Raw genomic sequence first — 19629 nt, forward strand, 5'->3', positions numbered from 1 at the left:
ATGAGTGCCCTGGAATCTACATACCAAACTTCATCAAGATACCTCAAAATTTACTCAAGATATCGTATTAGCGGACGGACCCACGGACGGACGGACAGACGGACATGGCTCAATCAAATTTTTTTTCGATACTGATGATTTTGATATATGGAAGTCTATATCTATCTCGATTCCTTTATACCTGTACAACCAACCGTTATCCAATCAAAGTTAATATACTCTGTGTGCAAAACGCGCTGAGTATAAAAATTTATCCGGTACTAGCACTAGTTGTGGGTAATAACTTAGGTTTAAATAGTATTCTCGGCTACACTGAAAGTTTTTTATCTTATTTTTTTATTGTTTATGTAATAAAAAAAGGACGTGTGGCACTCGGGGACTGCCGCGGTAAAGCTATTGCATATTATCAGCTTATGCAATAATAATATTTATGCAAAATTTTGTTTTCTTTTATATTAATTCAAGTTTTGTCTTTGATATTAATTAAAGTTAACCTTTTTAAGCGTGGTGACCGATAAGAAAATAAATTTTTTACTTTTATTGAATAAATGAGAAGTTAATATTTAACTTTCACTTTAACTTTCACTTTATTTTTAACTTTAACTTTCACTTTAACTTTAACATTCACTTTAACTTTAACTTTATTTTTAACTTCAACTTTAACTTTAACATTCACTTTAACTTTAACTTTAACTTTAAATTTAACTTTAATTTTAACTTTAACTTTAAATTTAACTTTAACCTTAACTTTAACTTTGACTTTAACTTTAACACTCACTTTAACTTTAACTGTAACTTTAACTTTAACTTTAACTTTACCTTTAACTTTAACCTTAACTTTAACTTTAACTTTAACTTTAACTTTAACTTTAACTTTAACTTTAACTTTAGCAGTTGAAGGAGCAGGCTCTGCGGTGTACTACGCTGATCCGGAAGTAAACATATCCCACAAGCTGCCAGACAATTGTGGCGTTTTTCAGGCAGAAAAGTAGCCGTTACCAAAGCAGTAGAAACACTGGAAGAAACTAGGTTTAACTGCAGCCGCCTCAACTTTTATATTGACAGCTAAGCAGCAATTAAGGCAATATGATGAGCTACACAATACCTACATAGCCCAAAGAACGGCGCTTAGAAATGCTGTAAAAAAGAGCAAGAGAGCGTGTTCAAGGAACTGATGGATAGTGTCGATCTTGATCCTTGGCTTACAAAACGGTGATGGCGAAAATTAAAGGGCGGAAATCAGAGCAGCCTATATGCCCGATACTAATGAGAAGAATCGTAGAAACTCTTTTTCCGACACAAGATTACTGGACCTATCAAAGTGAGGACCTCTAAGGTATGGAAATCCCTGAAATAACATAGCAGGAGGTGCTAGATGCAACACAAAGAGTTGCGAACAGTAAGTCTCCAGGACCGGATGGAGTGGCAAATATAGCTCTTTAATCAGCGATAAGGTCTAGAACATCGGTACTTACGGATATCTTCACCGCCTGTTTCCAAGAAGATGTCTTCCCCCGCTCATGGAACCGCAAAGACTAGTTCTTCTACTGAAACCTGGTACGATGCCCGACCAGCCATCTTCATACAGGCCACTTTGTATGATGGATTCAATAGGAAAGATTCTCGAACGTATTATTAGTGAGCGTCTGTAGCAGACCCTGGAAAGCCCAGGTGACTTGTCAAATAGGCAGTTTGGATTTCGAAAATCGAGATCCACGATAAATGCAATACAAACAGTTGCCAATATAGCCCGCGGAGCCATAACCGGAGGCCAAAGTAAAAGGAAGCTCTGTGCACTGATGACTTTGGATATTAGAAATGCTTTTAACACCGCGAACTGAATGCAGATAACGACAGCGCTATGAAACTTTGGCACACCTGATTAGCTGCTCAAAATAATTGGTAGCTATTTAAGCGATAGAGTACCCCTTTTTGATACGGATGAGGGTCCAAGAAAGCATAACGTAATTGGCGGTGCCGCTCAGGGATCTGTTCTAGGCCCAACTCTTTAGAATGCGATGTATGACGGTCTGCTACAAATCGACCTTCCAGGAGGCACGGAAATTGTCGGCTATGCAGATGATATTGTCGTAGTAGCAGTGGCCATGAAACTTGATCTGCTCCAAGCATTATGTAATACACCGTGGGAAAACTAAAGGAATGGCTGACGAACATGGGACTGGGGATGGCTAGCAATAAGACAGAAGTAGTTTTGGTGAGCTCAAAGCGGACTGTGGATAAGTCAGTCCTAACCATAAGAGATTATCAAATAAATTCAAAGCCTTCCTTGAAATATCTAGGAGTAATAATTGACTCAAAACTAACTCTAAAGGAGTACTTCAGGGCGGTGGGGGAGAAAGTTTCTAGAGATAGTGGAGCCCTAACACGAATAATGCCCAACATCGGCGGCCCCGGCGAGGCTACCCGTCTAAAATGGTCGACGGTGTCCGACGACGTGATCCATGTTTTATCCAGAAAAATCCTAGTAGATCAACCCTCAGGTGAAATGGCCGATCTGTATGGCATTGGAATCAGCCACCACCTGAAGATGCTAAGAAAAGCGCAAGGTCACGAACAATAGTTAAGTTGCAAGAACGGTGGCAAGAATAGAGAAAATGGCCCTGGAACTTCATGCTAGTTCGGAATATAGCGGAATGGTACAAGCGAAAACACGGCGAATTAATTACCACCTCACACATATATTGAGAGGGCACGGCGGCTTCAAGGAATATCTACATAAGCGTCGGATAGAGGGGGATCCTTTCTGTCCACACTGTCACTCCGAATTGGAATGTAATGTTTCACTGCCTTCGTCTTCACGGCGAAAGACTTTCTGTACGCAGAGTTTATGGAGAGGAGCCTTCCATGAGGAAATTAGTTCCCCGAATGTGCGGACAAATATATTGTTGGACTGCTGTTAGCAAGACGGATATATAGTTTTGACGAAATTGAGAAATGCGCACACGAAGTAGCGGCGGCTAAATCATTTCTCTCCCTAATGGGGACTACTCTCGCCTCATTATGTGGTTGGTGTTCTGAAGACATAAGAAGACAGGCCGTAGCGGTTCTTAGAGCGTTGCTTTGGAAGGCCTGTATTTTCTGCCAGTGAATAACATTTAGGCTTGGCGACCATATCGGGGACGCCTAACATGCAATCGGCGGGCCAACTGCTCTGTAGGTGGTAATGAGTGTTTCTTTGTCTTTACCCAAAGTGCTGCCGGCAAGAGATTTGAAGATTTTTTACGGCTCTGGATTTTAGGTAAAATTGCAGTTGGGTGCTAGCCAAAATGTAGATCCTGATCGAACGTTACAACCAGTATTTTTGGGTGTAAGACAGTCGGTAGCATAATGTCATCGAAGTGGATGTCCAATATCGTCGACATTTACCGTGTCAATGTTGTAAGTCAGGTCACCGATGATTTGGTCGGTGATAATGTCAAGTTTCGCGGGGCGAAAGAACTGGAGAGATCTGGGAGATATGTATTTATTTTATTACAAAGCTTATCGATGTATTGGCCTGGACCTGTGGTCATTATTGTGCAATCACCGGCGTCGGAAACAATGGTGGCTCCTTCTAGTGGCGAAGGTAGCTGCGATATGTAGAAATTAAACAAAAGCGAGGATAGGGTACTCCTTGTTTAATTCTTCTGGGCTAAGTTGTTACGTTCCTGAATTGCACCGATGCTTGCCGACCAGACAGATTATTTGCGGTCCACCTTTGGAGGCTTGGAGAAAGGGAGGACCCTTCCATGTCTTGGAGCAACGTGCCGTGGTTGATTGTATCAAAACCTTTTGATAGGTTTTAAATTAATCCGCAATTTACCTGCGTGTTAATGGCGTATAGGGCAGTGGTAGTGCTTTGTATGAAAGCAGAATGACTGCAAGTGTCTTTGCTACTGGCGATAGGATAGATATCAGACGATAACATTCTCCTACGTTAGCTGGTTTCCCAGGCTTTAAAAGAGGAACACCCTGTCCATTTTCCATTTTTCGGGGATGACAAAGGTGGACAAGGATATGTTGAAGACTGCGCTAGATAATTAAGTCCCTATTTGCCAAGTTTCTTAAGCATCGTCATGGCTATGCCATCTAGGCCTTCGGCTTTAGTTGTTTGAGCATCAGCGATGGCATCTTCAACCCCTTTGCTGTGATTGAGGACGCGTTGTGGCTATGCTTTTGTGCGCGTCTGTTGGCCCGCCATCTCGCTTTGTCAACCGTAGAATTCATTACAAATTATTGGCAGAAAGCGCTCGCGCTATTTTTGCATCCGCCAGCAATTTTTTGCCGAAGGCGATGGATATTTTGTCTTTGTGCTTAGTCGGATTCGATAGGGACTTTACGGTGGACAAGTTATAATTATTTAAGTGCTCCTCCCAGTGTTCATCCACAAGCAATCTGATGCGTTGGTTTATATCCCTTATTTGGGGATCGCCGGGGTCGTGCTGTCTTATAAGGTCATTTTATCTCGCTAGAGTGGCAGCCTCCGCTGGAAAATGTGGATGGATTTCCGGGATTCTTCCGGCGAGAATGAAACGACCCGACGCGGATTCGATGCCCTTCCGGAAAGTACGCTCCCCTTGACGGGCATCAGACGGGATTGGGAGGGCAGCAAAGTGACTGCCTGTATAAGTTTTGTAATATTCCCACATTCCCTTTTTAAAGTTGATGAAAGTGCGTTTTTCAGAAGTGATGAATTCGGCAGATCGCTCGAGCGAAAGGAGTATGGGTAGGTGGTCGGTTGCCAATGTCACCATCGGGTGCCAGTTGACGCAGTTAATGTCTGGCGAACTATGAGAGCTTCCTACCATACGTGTGGGGGCGTAACCGTTTAGGGCGCAGAACTTCGTTTCTTCTATTGGGTCTACCAATATTCTGTGCTGACAAACGGTGCAAAAGGTGGTAGGGACTAAGAGTCTGTTTCCCTGACCTACTCGTTTTGTACTAATTCCCTACGCTTCCCAGCTAAGACTCCATCTATTGGGAATGATGCAGCTGTCATGTCTAGAAGCAGCAGTGGCATAGGTCCTAGAAAGTGTCTAGTATTTGCCAAGAGGTCGCAGTTATTTTATAACACAGGTTCTGGTTTTTGATACGGGTTTTCAGTTTGGTCGTTTAGCAAACTTCTAATAACACTATGGTCTCATTAAGGCTATGTGATTTCCTCACGGACCGGCCAGTTCAACCTCACCTAGCATAATAATAGGCTCATGCTCATTTTCCCACTTAGCATTTTGCGTTTTCCAGCTAGGATTCGAAGAAGTGTTCATACTGGCTGCATTTTGCAATGGACATTGCCAAAGCTCGAATCGTGTATCTATTGTTACCAAATATCGAACCACGTGCTTTTTGTTTGCACAAAAATTTTGTTTACATTAAAAACTTTAGACTCATTTGCATAGTTTCAATACAAAACAGCAAATTTAACATTATACTATCAATAAAACATTTAAATAACTAAAACCAAAAACTATCACCCACTAAGGCTTCACTGTTTTTATAAAGATGGCTAGCATTGTATGTCTGATTGCTGTTTGCATGTATATTGCTTTTGTATGACGCGCACTTTGTAAATTTTTTGTAATCTTTATGGAATCATATATTATACACCTACAACTATAACACTAATTGTAATAAATGCAAAATTATTGAATAAAATTAAAAAACGCTTGCTGCAACAATGAATTTGTAAACAAACAACGAAAGACAGTTGGTGAAAGAAAAGAAAAGAAAAATAATCAGCTTTACCAACCGTTAACTGGATTTTTTCGAAAAATGCAAGGTTGCTTGAAAAAATTCGGATTATAATGCTAATGCTGCAATGCGGCTGCATTTAATCGCATTTTGCTAAAATTCTTCCAAACTGCTAAGTGCGAGCAGAGAATAAATGAAGTTCTATACAAAAAGCGCCACAGGTCAAAATACATAATACAATTGCGCATTTTTCCATACTTTTTCTGTTTTTATGACAAAAAATAGTAAACTGTCAATATTTTCTTTTTACAAAAAATTGTTTTTCACTTCTATACTCGCGCCTTTTTTTTCCAAACTTTAAGATTTGTATAGAAAACGAAAACCGTTGATATTTACTTATTACCAAAATTCCTAGGTTTCCGGTTCCACTAAAAAAGCAATTGTGTTTACTACATTTAACTTTCTACAAAAAAAGTTTGTTTCTACCGATAAAATACTTCACGACAGGAATAAACATGATGGGTTTACAGAGGTGTCCGTTGCCGGGAAAATTGCAAACATAATGAAATTAACGAATCTTAGTGGGCTTCGAACTCAGGTATTCGGCAAGAAACGCAAACTACACTCAACACCACGATGACCGTTTTCGTAATGTTTAGCTTAATTTTCTTCATTTTAGGCTCAAGAGTGACACTATCCCAATTAGTAAAATTACACTTCATAGGAAATGATCTAATCCCAAGCATAGTAAAAAACTTGGGAATTCGTCACTGCAGTGGGGGTGGCATAGTCCCAGGCAAAAAACTCGGGTTATGTCACTTGGGATAACATCGGGACTCCAAAATTATTGTATACCTGGAAATATATTTTCGAGTTGATATTTTATTTTAGAATATTAAGACATTGCATTTTTTACCTTGAATGTGGCAGCTCACAAAGAACTCATTGCGGCCATGAAAAACTATCTCTTTGTTTTCTATAGCAGTTATAACTGGAAGTTCCCACTGAATTTTTTCACTTTCCGAATGATACCATACAAAAATATTGTCATTGGTTTCTCGGCACATCCATCTTCGAACTTTAGTACTTTTAGCATCTGAAATAAAAAAGTGATCCACAACGTATTCGATACAAAAATAGTATCCTACAAAAAAATAGTGTCCTACAAGCAGGTCAAAACTAACTTCGCTTCGTTAGTTCCACGGTTGCCACGCCATGTTTTCATTTGGGACCAAAATTCATCGAAAGAAAGGACAAATCTCAAAATAAAGGACCAATTTTTTACTGTATGTAATGTAATTAACAGTAATATGCATAAAATACATAGCCCTGTTGTTCTTGCAATGGCCAGATACCCAATTCGGCAAGCACTGTCTCATGGCACACTACGAAGCCCTTCCGGTGGAGATTTCCCAAGACCTTTAGTTAACAATCACGGTTGCCATACCATGTTTTCGTTTGGGACCAAAATTCATAGAAAAAATCACCATGTCTCAAAAAAAGGACAAAGTTTTTGTTTTATTTTTTTCGTATACAATCAATTCGGCAATTCACAAGAGTGTCGTATTCGTTATAAATATAAAATTTTAGGATGTTTCCATGGTTTCCTATATAAAATTTTACTAAACATTGTGAAGACTTTGCTTTAATTCAAACTTAACAAACAAAAATTAAGTGTATAATGTTTTTTTTTTATAGAAATTGTTTTGCCTTAAATACATCGGCCGTAAAGCCTCAAATCAGCACAAAAATTAAGTGTACTTCATGGTATTATATTTTCACATTTCTAGGATAAGTCTATATCTTTCACGAACCAATCTTTGTGAACCTAGTTTTGCTCAAAAAGCTCTTAGTTCCAGAAATATGTTATTGATTTCAATGAAATAAAATGCATAGCACAGCTAATTTTTAGTAAGGAACGGTTCAAAAATGTCTGTTCTGGTGTTTCCGAACTATGTGAAAAACTCAGTAAATCATAAATGAAACTAAGCAATTTTGTTCGAGGTTTTTTAATAGATTCTTATTTACGTTTAAACTTCATATCAGAGCCTAGATTCAAACATTTCTACCGAAATTAAATCTCTTTTGCATTTGCTTCAAAAAGATAATTATATAAAAATAATTTTTTTTATCGCGATTTGTTGTACATTTATAAAGTAATCGCCTACAAGAAGTATTCTGTGCCAATAGTCCTGGAATTCCTTGAACTCATTGAGCTGGGTGAGAAATATTTAAATACCGACGTGCCAAACGAGAAGTAATGCATAGAATTTCTTTGTAAAAATGTTGAAAGTATTAGGCTCTCGGCAGAGTGCCCGCTATAAGCTATGCAAGATGTAATTTTTATTTTCATATTTTTTATAGGCTTGAAACATTTTTGGCACTGTGACAACTTTTACAATTTTGCGTATGAGTTCATTTTCATAGCTTTCTATCTTTGTATTATAGCAACGCTTCTCGCTTCAACTCTGTCATCAGCCCTACATTGGCAAATTCAGATAGTTATTCCTTCACAAACTCTTTTTAAAAGGGGACACATTAAACCATATAAAGTGTGTAATCGTATAAATTTATCTAATGCATAAATAAATTGCATAATTTTATATGAAAAATAATTTACACAATGGCGCATAGTCATAGTCAAAATAAAAAAGTTTTTGAATTTAGTTGCAGCTTTTTGATATAATTTCCTATGAGCTATCTGCCAAAAAAGCTGGAACTAAATTTAAAACCTATTTTATTTTGACTATGACTATGCGCCAATTTCCCTCACTACGGTAGGCACCTTGTCGTTGGTGTGAGGGCTTAATCGATATCCATAGCGCCTGACTATGAGGCGGACCTCTTTAGGACTGGCATCTACGCCGCTTCTCCTCATAGGAGGGCGGCGGGATGTCGGTGACCAAGAACTGCCAACCCCCTAATACAGGGTGTTATGCGGACCATGCCTATGGGACGATTTGCAGCCAGGGGAAAAATTTGGCTGTATTCGAACGGAGCCAGTAGTATGTAAATGTTGGTCCTGGACCACATTTGGTATGGAAAGCTCGGTGCATGACTCACCGTAAAAACTCAATACTTTTGGCCAGTCTGCCACCAGTCTGGTCTTAGGAACGGGACCAGTTCATTATTTTCAGACCAATCTGGGTTGAGTCTGACCGAAGGAATGAAACCAGGTCTATATTTATCTTGACCTGAAATTTTTACCACCTCTCAAGATCATTCAACAATTCCGCTAGGTGTCGCATCCGTTCTTCCGGTTTGTGTTCTGGCTGATATCACCGCTAGGTGGCGTGTTCTGGCAGACCTTCCGCTAGGTGGCGCATAAGAAAAAGCTTAGTGGTGTATAATAAAAAGCTTAGAGCTTTTTACCTTTAGCAGAGCTTTGCCGTAAACATGACAGCATATAAGTTATATATATATATGGGGTATTCCATCCCATTTCGACCAATTTTGAACCCGACCCCTTTAGAATTGGCTGAAAGTTTTTCTTCTTTTTCTAGCTTACGAAAGACGTTTTTCAGAATTTTTTCAAATTTTTTCATCCAACTCAAAAAAAGATATGAATTTAAAAAAGAAACACCGTTTTTGTTTTCAAAATGCTATAACATTTCAAAAATTGACCTTTTGGGATCTTTTTTTTTTTTTAATTTGTTTTTAAATGTACTTTTCGAAAAAAATACAAAAAATGTTTAAAATTTTTTTTTCAATTTTTCAGTTTTTCGAGATTTTTCGAATTTTGCCATTTTTTTTTTCTTTTTTTTTTCTCATAAAAAACCTCAATCAATTCTGCAATTATCTCCACTAATCCCGGAGTGGACCGATTTTTTTTGTTTTTTTTTTTTATTTAATTGAAAAAAACTTTAAAAATTTTTTTGTATTTTTTCCGAAAAGTACATTTAAAAACAAATTAAAAAAAAAAAAGATCCCAAACGGTCAATTTTTGAAAAAGTTATAGCATTTTGAAAACAAAAATGGTGTCCAACTCAAAATAAGTTATGAATTAAAAAAAAACGGGGTTTTTTTTCAAAATGCTATAACTTTTTCAAAAATTTACTGTTTGGGATCTTTTTTTTTTTAATTTGGTTTTTAAATGTACTTTTCGGAAAAAATACAAAAAATTTTTTAAAGTTTTTTTTCAATTAAATAAAAAAAAAAAAAATCGGCCCACTCCGGGCTTAGGGGGGATGATTGCAGAATTGATTGAAGTTTTTTGTGAGAAAAAAAATGGCCAAATTCGAAAAATCTCGAAAAACTGAAAAAATTACAAAAAAAAACTTAAAAAATTTTTTTGTATTTTTTTCGAAAAGTGCATTTAAAAACAAATTTAAAAAAAAATCCCAAACGTTCAATTTTTGAAAAAGTTATAGCATTTGAAAACAAAAACGGTATTTTTTTAAAAATTCATAACTTTTTTGAGCTGGATGAAAAAATTCTGAAAAACGTCTTTCGTAACCTAGAAAAAGAAGAAAAACTTTCAGCCAATTCTAAAGGGGTCGGGTTCAAAATTGGTCGAAATGGGATGGAATACCCCATATATATATATGTATATCAACAAACCGCAAAATACATACCGACACAGACACACCCATCCATATACATACATTTAGATAAGGGCTCCTTGTCTCAATGTATATAAGTTGGACATCTTTTGAATAAAAAAATGAGGATCGTTAAATGGGGCCCTACATTTTTAAAGGGCCGCAAATTTTTAAATGTCCCCTCATATTTCTAATGAGTCCTAGACTTCACCCGAGCCGTTTTAAAGAGTCCCATAGATTTCTAATCGAGCGACTGCTCCCCAATCCCCCCACCCCCTCTTTTTTCTAAACTACAAAAAGTAGCAATTGGACACCTGTAGTACACTCCAACCCCAATCCCAACTCCCCAAACCCTAACCCGCAACCCGCAACCCACCAACTCTAATCCCTTTTTTCTCGTCTACAAAAAGGAGTCGATGGGCACTTGTAGTACCGCCCCCCTTTTTTTCTCGTCTGCAAAACGGGCCTGTCGGGCACCCGATCAGGGGCAGATTGACAATTTTGTTTGGCATTTTATTAGATTGGGTATGATGAAAGATGAATATAATGGCAAATTAATGAAGGAATTTATTGGTTTGAGACCCAAAATATATTCTATTCGCATCGAACAAGAAGAAAAAGAGATTAAAAAATTAAGGGTATTAAACAAAATGATTTTAAAAGATGTTTATTCGAAAAGAAATTGTACTTTGACTCAATATATATTTATAGATCACAATGTCATGAATTGTATACACAAGAAATATATAAAGTAACGTTAAGTTTTTAGATGATAAGAGATTTGTAAAAAATAATGGAATTAATACCTACGCTTGGGAATGTTTGTACAAGAGAAAAAATCAAAACATGCTGATAAGAAACCTTAACTGATCAACATTGAAACATGTATATGTATATATATATCTATATGTGTGCATGTGCATATGTATATATATGCATGTGAGAATTTCATAAAACCGCAAATAAATATGAAGACTAAACATTTTGTTTATCTTCTTATTAGTTTGTTAGTTTGTGTACCTGCATTTAGGCGCATACGTTCTAGCTGATCTATAAAAAAGCTTCGAATTGTTTGTTTTGTGTTCTGACTGCAAGAAAAAAAGAGCTTAGAAGTTCTTCACTGCAGCAGAGTATCGAGCTCAGATTTTAAATGGGGGGACGCTCCAAATTTTTAAAGGGTCCATATTTCTAAAGTATATAAGTGTGGGCGAAATATAAAAATTCTATTTTATCCCCAACTATACTTCACCTGTCTGTGCTTAACGTATAAAAAGTCTACCATTACAAAGATATTTCTTTATTAATTTTCATAATGTTTGCAACAGTAGATGTCAAGGCTTTAAAGCATACGATAATAGATTTATTTTAAAGGAAATAGCTGTGGTCCTCAACAATGAAGAATTTGAATTTTCGGATCTGAGTAAGGAAAATCAACGACAAGCTAATTGGTTAATGTTACACCACCATAATTTATTATGGTCCTATGGAACCGATAGTTTTAGATCTGTAAAAAAACTATTTGATGTCCTCCAAAAGCCGGTGTTTAACATTGAAGAGGAGAGTACAGGATGTGATGGAATGAATCTCTCTAGATTATATAGTTTACATCCAGATGTTGTGCGTTGTCAATATCATTTTCATACTGATTGTAATGTGAAAATCAACCAACGACAAATTCGTTGTGCTTTAAAATCAGCATATATTTTGTTCAAATACATATCGGGTAGTAATTTAAATTTATAATGAAATAAAATAAATTTAGAAATCTTAACTTTAGTGTTTTTAATTTAAAAGCGTGAGAATTAGAATAAGAAAAGAAGAAAAGTAAGTATATAAATACATTGTTTTCCAATATCAACCTCATTTTAAATTTACGTAAACAAAGGGATATATCACAATGAATTTTAATTGTATATCTCATTATTATTATTATTATTTGTTTTCAAAACTACCTACGGAGCACCATTTTGGGAAAACCTAGATAGTAACGCGCTTGCGATAAACCAAAACTCGAAAATTATTCAATTTAATTTAACATTGCCGATTAGTAATGATATTTCATCAATCAATATTTCATTATTATTACTAAAACAAAGTGAGCCTCTTTTAACGAATTACGAAGAAGAAATTGAAGTGTTGTCACAGATACCATTATTTTCACCACCCACAACAATCGCACCATCGTCTAAAGGTGATTTTTAAACGGAAGGGAAGCCTATGAGAACTTTTACTATAGATGAAGCTATAGAGGCATTTCGTAGAGAGCTCATTGAAAAGGAATCTGATATTGGAGGAATCATTGAGGCAAAACAAGCATTTTATCGACATTTTAAATTGGAATATGATAATTTTGATCTACCAATTCGTTGTACTTATGATAGTAGATACATGGAAAAATGTTGAGCATCAAGTGCTTTGAATATCGTGAAATTGAAACTGAACGAATTCTTAGTAATGGTGATATTGAAAAGATTTTAGCCCAGGATACTTCATTTAAAAGACCACACATAGAAATAATTGATGTGAAAAACTATATACAAACATATAATATGATCATTGTATAATGTGACTCACACATGTATAGATAAAAATAAAAAATAAAAAACCGATATGAAATTAGCTAATTTAATAAAAATTTTACTTATTTGCCCGTTTCACTTAAGTTATGGAACAAGTGATCCCTATAATCAATTTATGAATCAACAACAAAATATAAACAGCTTTAGAAATTTTGAAAATGGTAAACAGACTAGTTTTGAATACAATATTCAAAAAACTTCATTATGTTTAAAAATAAGTGTAACAATTCAATTGTTAGATCAGAGTTTTCCTGAGCTCAACCCATCATTATTAAAAACAACAGCAACAACAACAACAACGCAGAGCCCTGGGTGTCTTTTAGACCAACTCTCCGCGATCAAAGGAGTGAGTCACATGGTGTGAAAAAAAGTGAATACACCATTCCAGAGGCTATTGACAATTTTAAAGAATTACTAGTTGAAAAGGAAGAGAGAATAGGAGGCATTCTTGAAAGCCCAGAGGTTTTTATAGATATTTCAATTTAGTTTACGATAATTGTGAAATACGAATTAAATGCTCTTATTACAGCAATTATATACAGCGTACTTTAAATATCTGTTGCTTTAAATTTACGGAGACATTACAAAAACGAGGAGCATTATATGAGCACACTTCGTAGGATATAAATCCAACAATAATTCATGTTGATCGTTATTATCAAACATTGCATAGGAAGGTTCATTAATCACAAACATGTCATCGTCGTCGTCGTCAGCAGCAGTAGACATATTCAATTTTCTGAAACAATTTAAACATATTCTGTTCGAAATTCATTCAAAAATTGAGTATAGAGATAAATTAAGTAAAAAAAAAAAAATCATTTCGGTGAACACTATGAGAACTGTGTTTAGTCGAATTCTAATAGCACAGATGGTCCAGACACTTGCAATTGCTCACACCTAGAGCACTTGGATGAGGAAGCCTACGAAATTATCAACACTTACACAAAATATTTATATAGGCGCTCTAAGCAATATGGATGATAAGCGAATTGTACGAGAAAATCATATTGATACTTATGCTTATGGTCATTTCGAAATCTTATAGTTGTACTTTACTGTAATACATTTAAGAAAAAAATAATAAAAAATGTATATTTATATAATTTATTTTTATTAAATAAAAATATTAAACATAATTGATCACATATTACTGTGTTGTATTTTTATTTCTGGTCATAATTGTAATGTATTGGTGACTTCAGATAATTAATCAGTTCAATCGGCGGCTGTAAATTTCCAAAATTATCAAAATATTCTTTTTAGTATTTCTTAATACTTTCATGGTCTTAGCAAGATTTGCGAATACAGTAATATGATTAATTGACATGATTTTAAACGAACGATTGAAAAAATCTGTTATCTATGAGCTGTGTATCTGATAAGAATCTGCTAAATCTGTTACCTATCAGTTGTGTATCTGATAAGAATCTGGTCTGACAGCAATTTTACTTATTTTGTACTGTTATATATTAAACTTGTCTCGGGGTTTGCTAACAAGGTCACTGTAACCTTTAATAATGTTACCGGTAATTTCCTTGTACATATTTGTTGTGAAGATCTCTTATAATTATGAATCGATTTTGTTTTTGCAGATGGTAAGTTTTTATGTGTATATTAATCCACAAGTTGATTAAGTATATACACACCGACACACATATATACAGCAAAACAATTTCGTTGCCTACATTTAGGTGCATCCGTTCTTTCGATTTATGTTCTGGCCGATCTATATCATTTAGGTGCATGCGTATGACACCGCAAAACAACAGAACAATTTCCTTGCCTACATTTAGTGTGTGTGTGTGTGTGTGTGGGCGTTTGATCTTTGTAAACCCAGTAAGAAATCGAGCGACTCATACTGATCTGATAGGCTTCCTCATCCAAACGCTCTAGGTGTGAGCAATTGCAAGTGTCTGGACCATCTGTGCTATTAGAATTCGACTAAACACAGTTTTCATAGTGTTCACCGAAATGATTTTTTATTTTACTTAATTTATCTCTATACTCAATTTTTGAATGAATTTCGAAAAGACTTTTCCTCTGCTCTTCAGGTAGAATATGTTTAAATTGTTTCAGAAAATTAAATATGTCTACTGCTGCTGACGACGACGACGATGATGACATGTTTGTGATTACTGAACCTTCATATGCAATGTTTGATAATAACGATCAACATGTATTATTGTTGGATTTATATCGTACGAAGTGTGCTCATATAATGCTTCTCGTTGTTGTAATGTCTCCGTATTGTCTTCCGGAAATTCAAAGCAATATATATTTAATTGCTGTAATAAGAGCATTTAATTCGTATTTCACAATTTTCGTACACTAAATTGAAATATCTATAAAAAACCTCTGGGCTTTCAAGAATGCCTCCTATTCTCTCTTCCTTTTCAACTAGTAATTCTTTAAAATTGTCAATAGCCTCTAGAATGGTGTATTCACTTTTTTTCACACCATGTGACTCACTCCTTTGATCGCGGATAGTTGGTCTAAAAGATACCCCAGGGCTCTGCGTTGTTGTTGTTGTTGCTGTTGTTTTTAATAATGATGGGTTGAGCTCAGGAAATCTCTGATCTAACAATTGATTTGTTACATTTATTTTTAAACGTAATGAAGTTTTTGGAATATTGTATTCAAAACTAGTCTCTTTACTATTTTCAAAATTTCTAAAGCTGTTTATATTTTGTTCTTGATTCATAAATTGATTATAGGGATAACTTGTTCCATAACTTAAGCGAAACAGGCAAATAAGTAACATTTTTATTAAATTAGCTAATTTCATATCAGTTTTTTATTTTTTATTTTTATCTATACATGTGTGAGTCACATTATACAATGATCATATTATATGTTTGTCTATAGTTTTTCACATCAATTATTTCTATATGTGGTCTTTTAAATGAAGTATCCTGGGCTAGAATCTTTTCAATATCACCATTACTAAGAATTCGTTCAGTTTCAATTTCGCGATATTCAAAGCACTTGATGCTCAACATTTTTTCCATGTATCTACTATCATAAGTACAACGAATTGGTAGATCAAAATTATCATATTCCAATTTAAAATGTCGATAAAATGCTTGTTTTGCCTCAATGATTCCTCCAATATCAGATTCCTTTTCAATGAGCTCTCTACGAAATGCCTCTATAGCTTCATCTATAGTAAAAGTTCTCATAGGCTTCCCTTCAGTTGAAAAATCACCTTTAGACGATGGTGCGATTGTTGTGGGTTGTGAAAATAATGGTATCTGTGACAACACTTCAATTTCTTCTTCGTCATTCGTTAAAAGAGGCTCACTTTGTTTTAGTAATAATAATGAAATATTGATTGGTAAAATATCATTACTATTCGGCAATGTTAAATTAAATGGAATAATTTTCGAGTTTTGGTTTATCGCAAGCGCATTACTATCTAGGTTTTCCCAAAATGATGCTCCGTAGGTAGTTTTGAAAACAAATAATAATAATAATAATGAGATATAAAATTTAAAATTCATTGTAATATATCCCTTTGTTTACGTCAATTTAAAATGAGGTTGATATTTGAAAACAATGTATTTATATACTTACTTTTCTTCTTCTTCTTCTTCTATATTTCACCCTTTTAAAATAAAAACACTAAAGTTAAGATTTCTAATTCTATTTTATTTCATTATAAATTTAAATTACTACCCGATATGTATTTGAACAAATTTGTCGTTGGTTGATTTTCACATTACAATCAGTATGAAAATGATATTGACAACGCACAACATCTGGGTGTAAACTATATAATCTAGAGAGATTCGTTCCATCACATCCTGTACTCTCCTGTTCAATGTTAAACACCGGCTTTTGGAGGAACTCTGCTATCCATACAATTTTGTCGCCCCTTAATGTATTTATATACTTACTTTTCTTCTTCTTCTTCTTCTTCTAATTCTCACCCTTTTAAATTTTTAATTCTCACCCTTTAAAAACACTAAAGTTAAGATTTCTAATTCTTATTTAATTAATTATAAATTTAAATATATAATTTTCTTCCGATCTGTTTGGATAATATTTATGTATATTTTAAGCTACGCAGATCTATTGTGTTGGGTGCAAATAAAAATAAGAATAAAGATTATTTCACCTTTCAGCTCGACGTTTCGCCAAATTTCCTTGGCATCTTCAGGAGCGTGACACTGTATTTATTTAATAAAACAACAAAGAACACAATCAGATACATATAGATTTGAAATTTAAAATATTGCAAATAAATATTGATTGCACAAAATTTTTTCTTACTTACAATGATTAACGAAAAACACAATTTTTACTAAAACATTTAAACATTTAAAACAATTGAATATTAAAAAATTGCGGAAAGTTAATAAAGTACAAAAAATCGATACCACCTACATGCGGTAAACTTGTCATACTAAAAATTAAATTACAAACATAATAGGTACGCGGCGGCGATATTGTCTGTATCTTCTTTTTTTTTTTATTTATTGTGTTTCCTCTTTTCTGCAAAATTCTTAGGCTTTCTAAGGTGTAACGCGCTTTTTCTCTCCTTTCGGTGTCTATTATTTTTATGTTTTCAAAATCAGCTGTGTGTTTGTTTTCTATTGCATGCTGTGCCAAAGCTGTGCTTTGTTTTTGTTTACGTATATCTGCTTTGTGCTCAGCTATCCGCGTGCCGAGCGCCCGCTTTGTGGTCCCAATGTAGACCTTATTGCAGCTATCTTCTTTATTCCCTTCACAATGAATTTCGTAAACTACATTGCTACGTTGTTGGAGATCTATGGGTGTTTTTGTTTTTGTAAAGCACGTTGCCAAAGTGCAGTTTGACCTGTATGCTAGTGTAGTGTTTGTGTTTGATGTTTTTGTCAAGTCATGTGTGAAATTTTCTGTGAGCCTAGGAATGTAAGTGACACTGAAGTAGCGCTTTGTCTGGTTATTTGTATCTGAAGACTGTGTTTTTTGGGCTATATTTTCTATTTCCATTTGTTTCTGATTTATTAAATTTGATATGATATGGTCTGGATAATTATTCTTTTTAAGCGTCAATTTAAAAAAAAATAAAAAAAATAAATGTAAGGCGCGATAACCTCCGAAGAGATCTAAGGCCGAGCTTTTCTTCCAATTTAAGTCGTGCTCCTCTTGATTTTTCCCTACAAATTGGCCGGACGGGACCTACATGTTTTATGCCGACTCCGAACGGCATCTGCAAGGCAGATGAGTTTTCACTGAGAGCTTTTCATGGCAGAAATACAATCGGAGCGCTTGCCAGACACTGCCGAGGGGCGACCCCGCTTAGAAAAATTTTCTTCTAATTGAAAAATCTTATTTCTAAAATTTTTTTTGATGTTGCTTTGCCCGGGAGTTGAACCCAGGGCATACGGTGTGATAGGCGGAGCACGCTACCATCACACCACGGTGGCCGCGCGTCAATTTAATTTTCCTAATATTTGCGTCATGAAAACTTTGATGGCTGATAGATAATATTTTGTCTATAAAGTTCTTCGCCGTATTTATTTTGTATTTGAAAGGCTGGGGGGATATAAAGTTTATGAGGCGCCCAGAAGATAGCTGCAATAAGGTCTACATTGGGACCACAAAGCGGGCGCTCGGCACGCGGGTAGCTGAGCACGAAGCAGATATACGTAAACAAAAACAAAGCACAGCTTTGGCACAGCATGCAATAGAAAACAAACACACAGCTGATTTTGAAAACATAAAAATAATAGACACCGAAAGGAGAGAAAAGGCGCGTTACACCTTAGAAAGCCTAAGAATTTTGCAGAAAACAGGAAACACAATAAACAAAAAAGAAGATACAGACAGTATCGCCGCCGCTTACCTATTATGTTTGTAATTTAATTTTTAGTATGACAAGTTTACCGCATGTAGGTGGTATCGATTTTTTGTACTTTATTAACTTTACGCAATTTTTTAATATTCAAATGTTTTAAATGTTTAAATGTTTTAGTAAAAATTGTGTTTTTCGTTAATCATTGTAAGTAAGAAAAAATTTTGTGCAATCAATATTTATTTGAAATATTTTAAATTTCAAATCTATATGTATCTGATTGTGTTCTTTGTTGTTTTATTAAATAAATACAGTGTCACGCTCCTGAAGATGCCAAGGAAATTTGGCGAAACGTCGAGCTGAAAGGTGGAATAATCTTTATTCTTATTTTTATTTGCACCCAACACAATAGATCTGCGTAGCTTAAAATATACATATATATTATCCAAACAGATCGGAAGAAAATTATATATATTATTCACGGAAAGCCTGCCGGTAATATAAAAAAATTCTGTATTACTTCGTAATTTACAACAACAACAATAAAGAACAACATAGCCGAACCATGAAGAACTACTACAACCACATGAAATATAAATATGGTGAACATATTTGTATGAATCTTAAGCATTTTAGTAAACAGAAAATTAAACTTTCGAAACAAGCAGAAACTCTTAAATTTTTGTTAGAATGCAAAAGGTACGCGCTTATTCCCAAACATCTATCCAACACATTAAAAAGTACAATAGTCGACACAACGTCAGGTAAAATAACACAACAAATAGAAAAAACCAAACACAATTTCTTCTTAAAAATACTTAACATTGACATAACACAAACAAATATGAACATAAAAACCACCAAAGATACAATATACCAAACTCAAAAACAAATACGTAAAGCTCTTAGTGAGGAAGAATTCAATGCAGTTATATTCAAGCAAAACTGTCTCAGCAAAAAGATAGGAGAACAGAAAGCAGCGACACTATCCTCTAAGATTAACCAACTTAAGCACGAGCAAATACGAAAACTGGGA

At 34.9% G+C, this 19629-nt stretch overlaps 1 protein-coding gene across 11 annotated transcripts in view; it reads right to left on the bottom strand.

Annotated features, from left to right (window-relative positions):
• The window catches only part of nvd (neverland), a 2324292-nt gene that overhangs the window by 1282734 nt on the left and 1021929 nt on the right, over nt 1-19629 (bottom strand). For all 11 annotated transcript variants that reach the window (XM_067760154.1, XM_067760153.1, XM_067760145.1 and 8 more), the window contains one exon: nt 6608-6787. In XM_067760154.1, coding sequence (XP_067616255.1) covers nt 6608-6787 — 180 coding nt within the window. The remainder of the gene's footprint in view (nt 1-6607; nt 6788-19629) is intronic.

Source organism: Eurosta solidaginis, chromosome 1 (assembly GCF_040869045.1).
Source record: "Eurosta solidaginis isolate ZX-2024a chromosome 1, ASM4086904v1, whole genome shotgun sequence".
Lineage (NCBI taxonomy): Eukaryota > Metazoa > Arthropoda > Insecta > Diptera > Tephritidae > Eurosta > Eurosta solidaginis.